At 46.7% G+C, this 16,763-nt stretch overlaps 1 protein-coding gene across 1 annotated transcript; it reads right to left on the bottom strand.

Moving 5' to 3' along the window:
- Positions 1-37: 37 nt before the first annotated feature.
- Positions 38-11,976, bottom strand: LOC144932923 (caspase-7-like). Its single transcript, XM_078857322.1, has 4 exons — positions 11,736-11,976; positions 4,124-4,290; positions 2,331-2,508; positions 38-1,991 (listed from the first exon to the last, which is right to left on the bottom strand). The coding sequence occupies exons 1-4, from the start codon at positions 11,974-11,976 to the stop codon at positions 1,741-1,743; spliced, it is 837 nt and encodes a 278-aa protein (XP_078713448.1). The 3' UTR covers positions 38-1,740.
- Between the last annotated feature and the right edge of the window lie 4,787 nt (positions 11,977-16,763).

Genomic DNA, 16,763 nt, shown 5'->3' on the forward strand with positions numbered 1-16,763 from the left:
GCTGGCCAGGATTGGGTAAAACTTAGCAGAGCACAGAACTAAGTGTTTATAACCTAAAATTAAAACAAACAATGACATATATAAGAATGATAGTTAAGAAACAAACAACATATACTATTAAAAGGGATTCAAATAAAATCAGGAATCTATGAGCACGGCAAAACAACTCATTTAAATCTACGAATCCAACAATGGAAACAACCATAATACACGTGGGATTTATACCATATGAAACAGGCTTAAGACTCACAAGGTAAAGTAGCATACAAAATATATAATCACACAGTTTTTGTAATTTATATTATAAATTAGCTTTACACTCCAATATCCAATATCATCAGTAGTAGCGATGCTACACAAACCTTTATGCCCTGGCTCATGAGTGCGTGCTTTTGAATATATAGTTAGGAGTCTGCTTCTTGCCAAAGTGCACTTTAGGTGGGTGCGAAAGAAAATAAAACGGTTAGTCTTCATTTGAATTTTGAACCTAACGGATTTGTGGGAAACTGCTCGCAGAACCTTTGCCCTTCGTTATCTTTGCTCCTAAAACTGAAAAGAGGCAACCAAAACACAAGAGATAGCCCATCATAAATAGCCATGATCAATCTACTGCTGGGTAAAGGTTTCCCTACATCGTTACTTTCCTTTACAGTCCAGCAATGCCCAGGGCTGGAAATGGGAATAAATTATTGGGTGCGCCGCGGTTGCAAGATGTTATCTCCCTCGCCTGGTATCCAGGAGGTCGTGGGTTCTGACCCACTGTACAACTGACCACATCACCGGAATCTGCGAGATCTTCCCTCTGGCAAAAAAATGGGAACAATCAAGTAGCAAAAATGATTAATGAAGCCATCGAGGAGTCATCCTCAGTGAGGAGCTCGCATCTGGCTCCAATTCCAAATGGCTCACATGGTGGAGCCTAAAGAGACTGAGAGTGTGTTTCGACAGATACAACTCTCTCATGAATCGTGGGGCTTTTGCAAATCATGCATCATCTCCTGAGATGCCCTGCAGCACCCCAGTGCACTCCTCAAAATTTGGCAATGCTAACACCAGAAGCGGTGGCCTGTGCAGGATATTGGAAAATTACTATATTGGTTGGGCAGGAGACACGAAGAAGAATAACGTGTGTAAGTCTCTGTGCACATCTGTGGGTATCGATGTGTGTCTGTGGGTCACTATGTGTGTCTCTGGGTCTTTGTGTGTGTCTGTCGGTCTCTGGTCGTCTGTGGGCCTCTGTGTGTGTCTGTGCATGTCTGTGGGTCTGTGTGTGTATGTCGGTGTCTGTGGTCGTCTGTGGATCTCTGTGCTTGTCTGTGGGTCTCTATGCATGGCTGTCGGTCTCTGAGCGTGTCTGTGAGTATCTGTGTGTGTGTATGTATGGGTATCTGCACGTGACTGTGGAACTATGTGTGTGTCTGTGGGTGTCTGTGCATGTCTGTGGGTTTCTGAGCATGTTTGTGGATTTATGTGAATGTCTGTGGGTCTCTCTGTTAGTCTAGGGGTTTTTATGTGAGAAAACAATAATAATCTTTCAATATTTTCAGAATGCAGTCAGATAAAATTTTTACTCTCACTATGGTGTTCCGGATTGTTCTGGCCCATGGGTCAGTTTGACTTTCTATAAAGCATGTTATACGGTGCCTATGTAAGCTTTCTCCCACAAAACGCTCCAAAAATAAAACACTCACGTCCCAACAGCAACATAGTAAATGAGTTTATTATTCTGTTTGAGCGTTGTCACTGGGTGTAGCCCTGCCGCTGCACAAGGTACACGTCTCGCGTGAGGTGGCTGACGAGGCAAGGCATCTGCTTCTTGCCATTGTACTGTTTGTCCTTCGAATTCGATTGGAAGTCTCGCGCAATGTGGTGGGACACGCGTGTGAGAGACTGCACAAGCTCGACGCGCTTTTCCCAGGCTCGCATCAGCTCAAGTGCCACGGCCTCGATGAACTGACAGCTGCTGAGGTTCGGCCGGTATGAAACGTAACCTGGTTAGATGAGGGAGAGGAGAAGGAGCAGCCGGGAGAAAAGAAACACATGGGTAAATACGTAGATTAATGTGCTGTATTTATTATATGAAAATAGAGCACGAATTATAAACTCAACAATTTTTATGCCAGAGGCAGAGCTGTCGAGAGTGCAGGCAGTACAACTGCACCGGAGCTCATGGGCCAAAGGGGTCCAGGTATTGGGTTACAATGAGGGGGGGGGGATTTGACAGGGCCCCCCATTCCATTACCTGCACAAGGGTCCATGCCGACCACGATACATCACTGGAGTGTATGAACATTTTTTTGTAAGAAGAAAAAAAACTCCTCTGCACACACCTTCCGGGGTAGAGTAAATTGTGAGTGTCTCGGGTGGGGCAAACAGGTCATCCTTTAGAATGCAGGCCTCGTCCACGCTGCTACTAGCATCGTCTGTGTTTCCAGCCTCCTGAGTTGGCTCGCGGTCCCCACCTTCCTCCAGCTCAGCGCCGGAGTCAGAACTACCGCCACGGCAAGCCTGAGCACACGGCCCCAGCAGAAGATGCAATCATAACAAAGTTTTATGGTGGTAGGTGGTCTCTAACCTTAAATCGGGGTTCAGACCTGCACATAGCTCTGGTAAGGGTGGTCAATGATTTACTTTTGTCAGCAGATAAAGGCTTAGCCTCCACATTCTGCTAGATCTAAGCACGGCATTTGACTCCATTGATCACGGACGGAGTTCTTCTTGAGCGACTGGAAGTTTTAATGGGGATCTCTGGCATAGCTTTGTTCTGGTTCCACTCTTAATTAAAGGATCGTAGGTACTACGTTTTCAAAGGATGGCTTAAAATCACCAATTAGACCGGTTCTCTGTGGTGTTCCGCAGGGATGTGTGCTTGGCCAATCACTTTTAGACATCTATATGGCACCATTGGGTACTCTGCTCCAACATGTTGTCTAATCCTAGCATTGCTATGCAGATGATACTGAAATTTATATCTGGTTAGGGCCAGACTATGCAATAGCATCATCTGCACTATCTGCATAACTAAAAGTAGTGAATTAATGGTTGCGCCAAAACATTTTGCTACTAAATGCCGACAAGACCGAAGTCATATTCATCGGCTCCCCTCAGCATCTTTCTAAAATTGGTTTGCCTCGTTTGTTGATTGATGGTCAAGATGTCAGTCCCACACAGGAGGTTAGAAGCCTTTGTGTTCAGTTTGACTGGTCATTATCCTTTGAGGCACATATATCTAAGGTGGTTAAAATGTTATTTTTCCACCGAAGAGATATTGCCAAAATGCATCACTTCCTGTCACCTGCTGACATGGAGAGACTCGTCCATGCTTTTGTGTCATCCCTACTGCAACATCTCACTGGTTGGGATGCCGAGAAAAGTACTGGGCAGACTCCAGCTTCTTCAGAATGCAGCTGCTCGAGTGCTTACACGTACACGATTACATGAGCACATTGCACCAGTCCTCTTATCTCTTCATTGACTACTGGTCAAATTCTGAGTGGATTTTAAAATACTGCTATTAACCTATAATGCTTTAAAAGGGCTCACACCACATTACTTGCAGGAACTAATACATTTATATATTCCATCAAGGTCCTCTAGACCATCTGATCTCCAACTTCTCAGCACTCCCAGGTCTAGGTTGTGCTATTTGGCAGTTGGGCTTTTGTTAGCATGGCCCCCAAGCTATGGAATGCCTTTCCACTTGAAATCAAGCAATCAGAGTCGGTAGATATATTTAAATCTGCTTTGAAACCCCATCTCTTTAAACTGGCTTTCCCTCTTTAGTTTGGTCGGTTGCCCTGGTTCTGTTTTTTGATTCCTGCTTTTCATGCATTGCACATTGTGATCCTAGGATGGAATGCGCATTATAAATTTTAATTATTATTATGATTACAATTATGCCGCTTAATACACAATGCTGCTAAGTTTCTGGCAAGCTCAACTGGGACACATGGGCTGGCAGTCTCTCCCTCCAACAGCCCTGTCCACTGTTCAAGTAGCTGCCACCCTTTGCCCACATCACGAGGCGAGCATGACGCCAGAACATTTGGGCGATACGCCGGGACGTTTCGTATGTTTAGCTCATGAATCACCGTCCCATTCCTATTCACAGCCATGCACTCACCTGTATAATGAAGAGCTTGAGTTTGTGTTCCCAGGCTTTGTTGTTGAACAGGCTGTAGATGTCCTTATAGTACACCTTGGTGCCATCGTAGCACACGAAGTGTCCATGCCAGCCGTGGCTCAGGATGACGCACACGAAGGCCTCTGCATTTTTCCGATTTTCCGCGACTATGCACAAATAAACATCATTGCCCAAGCTCAATTAAAGTGCTGACAAATGGCAGAGTCAAGCCTTTTGTATGGAAATAATATAAAAATCATAATAATATACATTTCTAAAGAGCCTTTTACCCAGAGATCACAAGGCGCTGTACAAAACACACATGCGTGCGCGCAGACTCACGCCAATAAAATCCAACCACAAAACAAAGGATTCCAGAAATAGAAAAATTCCGCGAAAATAAATGCTTCTTAAGGCGTGATTTCAATAAAACGAGGGGGGGAGTCAGCAAAGTGAACGTCAAGTGGAAGTGAATTCCACAGCCTGGGGGCCTCGCGAGAAAAGGCCCGGCCACCCATCATCCTACAGAGGCGTGACCTCGGCACACAGAAAAGGCCAGACTCAGAAGACTGAAGTACAGTACTCTTGTTTGAACTTGTGGGCGAAGGAGGGCCTGTATAAATGAGAGAGCATCGTCATTGAGAGCCTTGTAGGTATGGAGAAGAATATTAAACTCTACTCTAAACCGGGCTGGCTACCAATGGAGAGATGCCACCATGGGGGGTAATGCGATCAGCAAGAGGGGTGCGCGTACGAATCCTGGCAGCCGCATTGCAATGGACACGAGTCGGCGAGTGGACAAATGGATTGGAAAGTGTGAGGGATAACTCGAGGTGGGACAATGGTGATCGTTGAATTCAAGGAGACTGTGTGTCATCTGTGCGACAAGATAAAGGAAATGTCCACGACTCGATGTTCCAGAGAGGGTAAGGACTAGAGCTGGGCTTGATTTGTCAGATCAAGTTGATGAATGTAATATAAGCTGTAAGTGACCACTTTCTGTGGACCAAATGCCAGCATCACCAACGTCCTGCCTCCCGAAGGCAGGAAACCCCCATACAAGCCACGCCTAGTGTGACGCTGGGGTGACGGTGCACATGATGTTATCAAGCCCTGCCCATTACCTCCCGTCTGGCGGCACACATGGGAAGAGAGGTGAGAACGTTGTGTTGTTGTTTCTAACTTTTTTCCGGGCTATCTGATTAAGCCGAGCAATCGAATCGACAATCAGTGGAGAAAATCAAATCCCCAAATAATGAATCGAAGAGCCGAGCAACAGTGGATCAACAGTGGAGGCAGGCAGTGGCCAATGTTCGTCTGAACAAGGATACTCTTTTAACTGTTAATGTTGCTGTTATCATAATTGTCACACAAAGAAAGTCACCTAGAACTTCCGCTTTTCTTTATGAGCAAAGCGTAGTGACAATAGCCCTCTGAAAGACCCTCATAAAATCATGAAAAATAACTTCCCGCGGATGGGGAAAGTGCACTTTCGTACGCAGATAAATGGCATGCCTGGTTCAAACAGGTGAGGTCTTTTTATAGTTTGTGCTTCTAAATAAGTGGTTTTAATCTTTTTTAAGTTTTGCCCCGCCCCCCCAACTGCCTCACCCCCCTAATCAATACCTGCGCCCTCTTCAACCTTTTGCAAGACTTCTGACCAGCGTGCAAGAATAGGCACACGTACCTCTGAAGGAGCTCTCTCCTCGAAGGAGCTCTCTCTCTAGAGAGCTCCTTCTCTCTCTAGAGAGCTCCTTCGAGGAGTGGAAGCCCTTCGGTGATCAGTGGCATGAGCAAGCCATCGTCACATCACTACCTCCTGCTGTTGAAACGGATGTCAGACGAGAGGTATGATTGCGAAAAGACTCACATTTTAGGGTTGCAGAGCTATATTTGCTGACCGTTGGTGTCAGCTAAGCTCGAAGCAGACAAACGGCTGTGCACACGACTCTGTGTTTGCTGTCGTAACATCCTTCACATGTACATCTTGGCTTTGTTGAGAACATAACGGGGCTTATTACCAGCGGTGATGGATATGAGCACTGATGATTATGCGAACGATGTTCCAGAGAGGGTAATTTGGCTGACTCTTCCATGTTGGCCAAATCTCTTGGAACAGGTGGGAATACCCACACTTAACCCCACCAAAAGTTATCTGTTGATCAACTATTTGCATTGTAGCAATTTATTCTGTTGAGCAGCCAGGGGCGATGGGATTTAACTGCCGAGCCGGGATTACAAGTCCTGTGTGCTAACCATTACATCATAGTAGCATTCCTGTCACTCCAATCACAAAACTGCAGTATTTATTGAGACATTATAAAAGCTGATAAAAAAAAACACAATTAAGACGTCTCATGTAAACAGCCTCTAGAGCAAGCTGTGGAAAAAACCCTGGGGCCTCTGACAGTAGCCAAACCTCATAAACAGTTCTAGATTTGAAGCTTTCGTGACTGCAAGGATTCATATTCTTAGGTTTTTTCGGTAAAGTCACGTAGGTAAAACATTAAAATTATGAAAACCGTATATTGCATTAAAATGTTTCGCAACTTTAAGGAATAGATTTAATGACATATAAAGCTGTGCAGCATTGCATGGTGCAAAAGGTGTCCACCTTATATGGTAATTTTGCGGTTTAGAACCACCGACTCAAAAGAGTTAAGAAAATAGTAGCTCATCCCAACAGCGCAGCAGTGAAACAAAGACCGGTTTTGTCCTAGTTAGGATATGTCAGACCATAGAAGGTTAACGACGTAATGCCTGATCCATAATCATGAAGGAGACATTACAGCGATGCATTCCGCTGCTCCTGACGCGGTTATCTGGCTTGACCATCTGATTGTAAAATTGTCGTTGCTGCTCTGCATATACATCAGCCATACGAAAGAAGACGTATAGTACATGTACAGTCATCATTGTTCGCTGCTGCAATATGTGTCCGGGTGGCCCTATAAATAGAAAGGACTTGCACCTGCATGGCCTCAAGTCCTGTTTACCGTTGGAAAGTTTGTCGCACAACAAACGTGGACAGTTTCCTGTTCCTACCCACTCAGCAACACGTTACTGATTATTAGCCTTTGAGTCGCAACGCTACTCAGCGAACATGATTAACAATCGTAAGAATCTGGAACACCTCAACTCATTTACCCTTTCCAGAATTGGCATGAGTCCGTATCTCCACAGACATCTAATCAGCCCTTTTAGCTTTCAATAAAATGTTATTCAGCAGCATTTGTTGAAGCAAGCAAACTCTGGGCCAGTTTTGACCTTCTGGGCTGCATCAGCAGAGTCAGACTTATTAAACAAATCCTGCTGGGTTGCCAGATGTTATTGGTTAGAGCACTTCATCTAAACAGATTGCGATTATTTATCCAAGGGGACTAAGATGAGCTATGAAGCTCTCTTTCACAGATGTCCAGTAGGGCAGGGTCAGCTAGTTAAACAATGTGGGCCCCAATTCAATGCAAAAGTCCACAGCGGTTGTTCTGTGGAATAGCTGGCCCCAACCGTAGGAACGTGCTGTTTTCATCACAAACTCAAGGAAAATAACACAGATGTGTTCCACCCCATGCTCGAGTCGAATCGTGCTTTGCTGAGTGCTAATTTCAAGCAGCCAGTCCAATGTCGGTACCGAACCGCATGTGAATATCTGTGTTGTTGGCCTGTGTGTCCTGCAAAACAACCCTCTACCTCCTTGTTGATGCCAGATGATAACGTTGTGGTGAGCAGTGCCGTGGGGGGAGGGCCAATTTCGATTGACCATTCCCCTCATTGCGTTTGTAGCCACCACAGCAGCCAAATGGGGGCTCTGGATGGGTGCGAGGGGCCGGTAACCCCTCCACCTTCAAATAAATGACCACTATACTATGAAGAAAATATCAAACGAAGCTTGTGCCAGAGGCCTAGGGGGGACAGGCGTCTATGACGTCTCCTGGGCAAACCCCATTTGGCGGAGTCAGGATACTGAATCCTTACCCTTGGGATTCTTCCACGAGCAGCAAAAAGCCACTGCGGGTGGCCACGTGGAATGTTCGAACGCTCACTGCAGATGAGAGGCTGCCAATCCTCTGTCAGGAGCTGGACCGGTACCGCCTGGATCTCTGTGGTATTCAGGAGGTCCGGTGGACCGGCTCTGGCTCCTGCCACCATGAGGGGTGGACAGTTTTCTACTCGGGTCAGGAGACTGCCAAACAACAGGGAGTGGCTCTTCTTCTGAACAAAATAATGAAGGTGTGGGAGCGTGGCAGTGAGGTGTGGGAAGCTGTAAGCCCCAGGCTACTTTGGGGTCGCCTTCCCACAAAGAGTGGTGGTCGTGATTACTTATGCCCCCACCGAAGACGAACATCAGTAGAGGGATACAGGCAAGGCCAATGAGTCAGATGCCTTCTATGACCTCCTGTCACAGGTGCTAGCTAAAATGGCCCCTCGGGATAGAGTCATTCTGTTGGGTGACTTTAATGCCCGAGTTGATCATGATGCTGGCACCTGGTCTGAAATGATTGGAATGCATGGGCCAGATCAGCTCAATAACAACGGTAGGAGGCTGCTAGAGTTTTGTGCAGCCCATGGGCTTGTAATTACCAACACGCTGTTCCGGCATCGGCGCATCCACACAACATCATGGATGCATGCCGAGTCCAAGCAAGAACATCTGCTGGACTGTATAGTGACAGAACAGCAGATGCGGGCCCATGTCCTTGATACCAGGACCTACCGTGGAGCTGATCTGCCCACTGACCATAGACTTGTTATCTGTAAGATTCTCCTGCAATTCTTCCACTCCGGTGGTGGGTGTACATCCAGTACCCCATTCAAACCCATAGTCGCCTGGTCTCAGCTAGCTGATGAAAGTTGCAAGTGAGAATTGAATCATCGCTTGCAGCTTGGCTTGGCACCATCCACCACTCCTCCGGATGTCGAGGGGAAATGGGCGAGGTTTAGGACTGTGGTTTATGCAACTGCAATAGCTACCTTGGGTACACGGTCTAGACCTTCCCAGCGGCACTGGCTGACAGAGGAGGTGTTCAGGCTAGCTGAGAAAAAGCGACAGGCCCACTCTCATCATCTACAGCATCCCACGTCAGAGAATGAGGATGCTTACCACAGCCTTCACTCGGAGGTTCAGAGAGCCATGAGGCGCTGCAAGGATGGGTGGTGGTCGCGGGTTGCTGTGGAGATGGAATCTGCATCAGTAGCCCACGATCACAAATCACTCTTTTATTCCATCAAAAAAGTAACTTGTAGTGCCACACATATCACTATCATTTGGAGAAAGAACGGTGATCCAATCTCCGACCCCCAGGAACAGGTTTGCAGATTTGCCGAGCATTTCTGTGAGGTATTGGGGGAGGAGAAATCCCTCAGCCTGGAAAACATGGGGCAAAGTGGGGATGACCCTGCTGAGTCTGCGGTGCCTCAAATATTGGAAGAAGTAGTCACCCCCTGCCAGTGGCTGGCTGAGGTGCCATCTGTTGAGGAAGTACTGAAGGTGATCCAGAGTCTGAGACCAGGAAAGGTACCGGGCAGAGATGATCTCACAGGCTGCCCTACATGACATCATAATAACATTCTGGACCACTGGACGGGTTCCATAGGGTTGGAAGGATGCCCTGGTGGTCCCCCTCTTTAAGAAGGACAGACTGTAACAACTACAGGGGCATCTCACTCCTCAGTGTGCCGGGAAAGGTCATGGCAAGGATTATTCAACATCACCTTGTCAGGTACACTGAGGAGAGGCTTGAAGAGCCCCAATGTGGTTTCAGGAAAGGGCGGTCCTGCTCATATGCCATATTTTCTGTCCGTCTGCTACAGCAGAGGTGTAGGGAATTCCAACAAGACCTACATCTCTGCTTTATTCACCTGGTCAAGGCCTATGATACCATTGGTAGCCCTGGGCTCTGGGTTTTTCTTTGTACTTTCGGTGACACTGACTCTCTGCTCACGATCATTAAGGACCTTCATGATGGTGAGCGGGCCCGGGTAAAACTACATGGCTGGGAGTCGGAGCCATTCCCTGTGCAGCTTGGGGTGTGACAGGGATGTTCTCTGGCTCCCACATTATTTAACATCTATTTCGACCACGTAATTCGTGAAGCCTTTGATGGCTGTACCAGTAGAATTTCCGTCTGGTACAGATACAATGGGAGGCTGATCGATACCCGGGTGTGGTCAAGGGATGGCTCCCTATTGGTCAACCATGTTATTTATGCCGATGATCTGGTAATTTCTGAACACTCAGAGGAGGAGTTGGAGGTGCTGCTACTGAACCTGGAGTATGCCACTAAGAGGTGGGGCCTTTCCATTAGCCCTACCAAAACTAAGCACCTATCTGGGTATTTCGTACCATCAGACACTCCACCCCCACAATTCCCAATTGGTGATGGGGAAGTTGTACAGAGAGTGGAGAGTTTCCCATACCTAGGCAGTGTGCTCATGACTGGCTCCGGTTTGACAACAAAGGTCTCACTACAAATCAGTTGAGCGGCATTATCTTTTCATCGGTTGCATAAGGCTGTGTGGAAGCTACCTGGTCTGTCACTCCACACGAAGCTTCAGGTCTTATTGGCCACAGTCATGCCCTCTCTTCTCTACGCTTGCGACACGTGGACCCCCCCTAATGTAACATCTTCGCCGGTTAAAAACATTTAGGCTGGCCTGCCTACGATCCATCCTGGGTTTAACCAGGCTGGATTGTGTGAAGAGCTCACAAATCCTTGAAAGATCTGGACAAAGTCCCATCGGTGAGCTCCTCTGGCAGGCAAGGCTGCATTGATTGGGTCATGCAGCCCGCATGCCGAGCCACCGCATGCCTAAAGATCTTTTGTTCAGCCAGATAGAGGGGTTAAACGGGCGCGGCACAGGCTAGAGAAGAGATGGAGTGATGTGGTACAAGAGGATGTGGAGCTGAGTGGACTTGCCGATGCCTGGTAGCAGCCGTGTCAAGATCGACCTCTGTGGAGGAGGCTCGTGAAGGACGCTACTGAGCAGTTGGATGCAGTTACCCTCCAACAACAATGGATGGCAGAGGAGCGCTGCTCACAACAACAAGCGGAATGCCAGGTGGCTAAAGCACAGCAAGTTGGCACAGTAGGGGGCACAGGTGGTGCATCGGCCAGTCATCTCAGTCAGTCGATCCGTGGCACCTGAGTCTGCCTCGTGACCTCCTGCCAGCGGGCGTTCGACACTTCACGTAGCCACAAAGTGCACATAGCCTGGCACAAGCGCCGTGGTGAAGTCACCACCACTTAGTGGCGAATGGCAGTTGTTGTTGTTGGCCTGTGGGCGCAGCACTGGTGCAATGGTTAGTGCACTGTGCTACGAATCAGTCGACCTGAATTTAAATTATGCCCACGACTAACATATACATCTGAATCAGTCCTGAGCATCTCCTTGGTCGACTCAGCCTCAAATGGTGTGGTGTGTGTAAAGGGAACCTGGTGTGACACTGACCACATGACCCTCATTGTGTGTCACGTCGGCTTTAATAGGTCTTCACTAACAGCACTTTACCCACCAGCCAATGTGTCTATTCAGTGAATATTTATCTTTATTATTGGCCCAAAAACTGACCTAACGTCAGAACGTTACTCAGGAGGTGATGCAGTGGACATACCTTCTTGGAGCGCCTTCATAATATCATCGGAAGTTTTGTCAAGTAACAGATCGACTTCGAATCCGATTTTGCCCAAAATCCTGGTCATTATCTGTTCATCTTTCTGGGAGCCTTCTCTATCCTGCAGCTCCAAGCCTCTCATGAAATGCACCGAATTAATGATCAGTGCCGTCCCACTTGACACCTCCAGGGGTGAATCATCTCCACCGGACAAGACTATTTCGCACGTCTCAAGCGGCATCTTCTCTGTCCCTGCAAAACATAATGACGATTGAATGAGTGCTTTGGTGAAAGTCAATTTGTTTAATTGAATAGAATACAAAAAAAATCCTGGTGACACCGTTTATAAATAGAGCTAGGATTTTGGGGAATGGTAATTTTTTGAAAAATGTCATGGCCGAGGTGTGGGAATCAGACAAAAATTCACGGAAACAGTCACGGAATAAGGTATAAGTATCCCTCACCATGAAGTAGGGTATTTAATAGTTTCTACAGCTATTTGAAACATTGCACTCGATTTTATGAAGATAAAAACATTTCCGAGACCACCGTGACCCCCATGCCAAAGTTTTCGCCTTGTATAGTATGTATGTTGACCTTTCCATACCTGTCAACCCATACGGTTTACCCGTATTCTTGTACAGGGAAATTGAGTTTTCAGGTCCATACGGGGTAGAGCCGTTTCAATACGGCCAAAAAAATGTTTTGTCTATTTGTTTGTGTTTCTCTCTTGTGGTGGGACTTTGTAGGATGAACATTGAGATTTATAAGGGCACGGAGTGACCAATAAGATCTGAATTGGTCTGTAATAAGGTAGGCACTGACAAGGGTTTGACATGTGTGTCTTTCGCCCCATGCATAGCCAACCGTGCTAAGCGGGTTATGTTCAAGTTCAAGTTCATTTATTAGGTGTAGCCCTGTGAGCCATTCGGCTCTTGAATCGGGTGCAACCGCAACAAACAAAAAAACAAAAACGTGAACAAGAAAACATCTTAAAGTGACTATGTGACTATGTGCAAACGGAAAAATCCAGGAAGAAAACTGTAAAGTCTTTCAGAAAAAAAGTAGCACCGTACAAAAATCCCAGTGGGATGCAAGTCCAACAACAACAACAACAACAAGACAACTTAGATTAAAGTCATCATTCTAACTCCGTACTACAACAACACAAACATTGCCAAACCAAAAAAAACTTTTCGAAATCACCAAAATAAAGCCATAAAAGCAATGTAACAGCGATCATAGGAACTGTGACCGAAATTTCGCAATAAACAACATGTACCACCAACATCCTGTAGCCAGATGTCCTGTCGAAACACAAGTTCAAGTTCATGTATTAGGTATAGCCCAGTGAGCCATTCGGCTCTTGAATCGGGTGCAACCGCAACAAACAAAAAACAAAAACATGAACAAAAAACACGGGATATACATTCTTTCAGTGTCAAAGTGAAAGGTCAAAATATACCCATCCTCAATTGTGAGTAGGGCAGAGTTATCTCTGTTGGCGGCCCTGAGCCAGTGATGACGATTCCACATACCTATGACGAGGGTCAGTATATCCATAGTACTCTGATACGTCCTCAAAACATGCAACTGGCCATTCGTGTACAAATAGAAATGGAAGACGATGACGTTGGAATTCCTGTCAAGTAAAATGTTACTGTATTCTTTGGGTCTTTCGGTAAAGTCACGTAGAATATGAATTCCTGCAGTCACGAAAGCTTTAAGTCAAGATTTAAAAGTTTACTGCTTTCCCGTCGGAAAAATAAACATTTTAATTCGTATCATACTGCTATTTATGCTTTCAAATGGGCTCGATAATGTTATAACTAGTGTATGTATGTGTGCAGCGGTAGTGCAAGCTGTTAGCGCGCTGCGTTACTAATCCAGCTACCCGAGTTCGATTCGCCCTGGGCCTCCCCTAGGTCGACTCGGCCTCAAATGAGTAGCTGGTGCGATGTGTAGACATCGCCATTAGGGGGAAAAGGCGGCCGGGCGTGGTGCTGGCCACCCACCCCCTCGTCTACCTCTACGACCATCATAGGTGCTCGCTGACAGCACTTGCTCCATCAACCTGTTACGTGTGTGTGTGCGCTTGTGGCATGCGAAATACTTGCTTGCGACACTCGATGTGAAGTGAGCCTCTCCTTGTTGAATGCACCCACCGCTCGCTCGCCAGCCGTGCGCAGAAAACTCTGCGTTGGTAATGTTCAGCGTCCTCGCCCCTGTACAAGGTGTTCAGGCACGTGGCTGGCTGGGTCGCTACCTGGCTGACTCACGCACGCACACCTACGCAGGATACCGCGCTGTGCAATTGGGCGACTTGAGACAGCATTGCCTTTTATGCACCTCCCCCACTGCCACTCATATCTCCCACCCACCCATCCGTGCTTGACTCACTGCGCGTGATAATCCTACAATCAGGACTTGAAAAAGTTACAGGCATTCCATGTTTCCGATGACTGCGTGCTTGTGAACGTGTTGCCGCCCCGGGAGATCGAACTGGCGACCTCCGGATGACGAGTAGAGCGTTCTGCTGCCCATTGCACGCAAGCGGTGTGCAGCGTCCACGCTCTTGATACTATTCATGTACGACCCTTTGTCAATCCACTGGTTAATGAAGGCCTCATGGAGGTGGGGGGGGGGTCATAAAAGCCATGCTTCAACTGCCTCTTTCACTGTCCTCTCACCCCCACCACCCTTCCACATCTCCACATTCTCAAAATATCTCTGCCCGTCTCTTCTACTGGAAACTACTTTTATCACTGTCCTCACGTGTGTCATCAACGTTTCCATTGCGGTCTGCGATGTCGCATTTTCAGCACCTCCAATGAGCACGGTTGGCGACGTACGGTGCGAAAGAAGTTCAACATACTGTACATAGTTTAACAAATAGGCTTTTACGACCAATATTATCCATAATAGAGGGTTTTTTTTGGGGGGGGGGTTAAATCGCGTAATTATAAATGTGCCATTAAACCCACCGCCACGCCATGTTGGCAAGATGTTATATATCTCGCCTCGAATACAGGAGGTCGTGGGTTCGATCTCGACACCGACGCCTGCATATTTGCAGTTTGCATGTTTCTCTCCCATTGGTCGCGTGGATTCTTCTCCGGGTCCTCCGTGGTTTCCCTCCACAATTAGAAACGTGCGTTTAGAATATTTGGCTGCGGTAAATGTCCAAATGATAAGCCACTTTGTTGAGCTATCATTTGTGGCCAGGTCACTTCTGAAAAATAGCCCGATAGCTCAGTGACTCTTATCTGGTAAAATATTTTTTAAAGAGTTTAAATATTGGCAAGAACACTTTATGTAAACAAAGGGGGCCCTATTCAACGCAAAAATCAACAGCGGTTACTGCCTCCCAACCATAGGAACGTGGAGTTTTCACCACCGACTCAAGGAAAATAACATAGATGTGTTCCACTTCATGCCCGAGTCGAATTGTGCCTTGCCGATTGCTAAGTGAAAGCGACCAGTCCAATGTCAGTACCGATATGCACGTGGGATATCTGCATTGTTAGCCTGTGGGGCAGCAGAGCCACTGCCCAAAACTTCGCCTATTATGTACTTTTCATTCTAAGGCCACAATGTTATTGACAAGTGTGTTGAGTTTGTTAGTTGTGCTTTTGAGCACCTATGCCAAATCAGCATTACCAAATAACGTATTCAGTCACTTGGCGTTGATAAAAAAATGGTATCACCGTTCATCGCATAAAAAAATCCCGGTTAAAAAAACATGTCTGTTTTCCGGTTTTCCGCACATACAGAAACGCTTCGTGATAAACGTTATATGTTCACTATTTACCTGTGACAAACGAAGGGAACTGCTGCCCGTGTAATGGTTATCGCACTGGACTTGCAATCCAAATGTCGCCGGTGCAATATGATTGCCCAGTTCGGCCAATAAAACAACGGTGAAAGTTTCTTGAAGCCAAGGGTTTGTGTGTCTACCCGGCAGAATACGTGGCTTCACCCAAGTTAATCGGCAGATCTCGTGCGGTGGAGCAATGTGTGGGTACTCCCACCCAGTGCCGGATTAAGCTAGTGCGGCGGCTGTAGCATATGTTATAAAGGGGCCCTAAATTTTTTTTTATACAAAATTTTTAACACAAATGTTTAACTTGCATAGTAAAGTTATTGCATTTTTTCATTTGCTATACAGCCAGATAATACGACAAATCGCTAACCTTAAACACCCAGTCGTTCATTAAAGTTTAAGGCAGTATAGTACAATAGTAATAGAGCAAGTGCAGAATCACTAGAAACCGGAATTGATAGCTTGAAAGCATTTAGCGCGGGACCCTTGAAAGTACGGGGGCCCGTAGCATATGTAGCGGCTCTTGAAATATTGAGTTTTGTACCGAATTTGAGAAAAAAATGTCTCTTCTTGTTGTTTTGGTTGCCGGCCCCTGCTCTCGATCTTCTTATCGTAGAAGCCCCTTCCACCAGCAGTGGCCGTGAGCAAGCAATTGTAGGGTTGCACCTTTACCTTCCGACTTCGAAACGAGGGCAAATCTACCAAGCGGTTACTTATGCCACCGTGGCGCGTGTAAATCATCACCCCGATTACGAGATGTTAACTACCTCGCCTGGTATACAGGAGGTCGTGGGTTCGATCCCGACCCTGATGCCTGTATATTTTGTATGATTGGAGTTTGGCTGTCTCTCTCCCCGTGGTCGCGTGGATTTATCTGGGTCCTGCGGGTTTTCCCTCCACATTTAGAATCAGCATGCGCTCAGAGTATTTGGCTGCTGTCAATTTCCACATGATAAGCCACTTTGTTGAGCTATCATTTGTGACCAGGTACTTCTGAAAAGATATGTATCGCTCAGTAGACCTTACCTGCAGGTGAAATAAAAATAATGAATTAGTTAGTTGCATTCACCGTAAAATTCTACTGGAAATTATTAGCGGTTTCTGGCATCCCAGTGAGTTTTGGAGGTTTAACAAATCCGCACAATCCACCAACCCTTGTCTCGAAAGCACTGGGGCACAGGTGCGTGTGTGCTAGTCCCTGCGAA

Source organism: Lampetra fluviatilis, chromosome 6 (genome assembly GCF_964198595.1).
Source record: "Lampetra fluviatilis chromosome 6, kcLamFluv1.1, whole genome shotgun sequence".
Lineage (NCBI taxonomy): Eukaryota > Metazoa > Chordata > Hyperoartia > Petromyzontiformes > Petromyzontidae > Lampetra > Lampetra fluviatilis.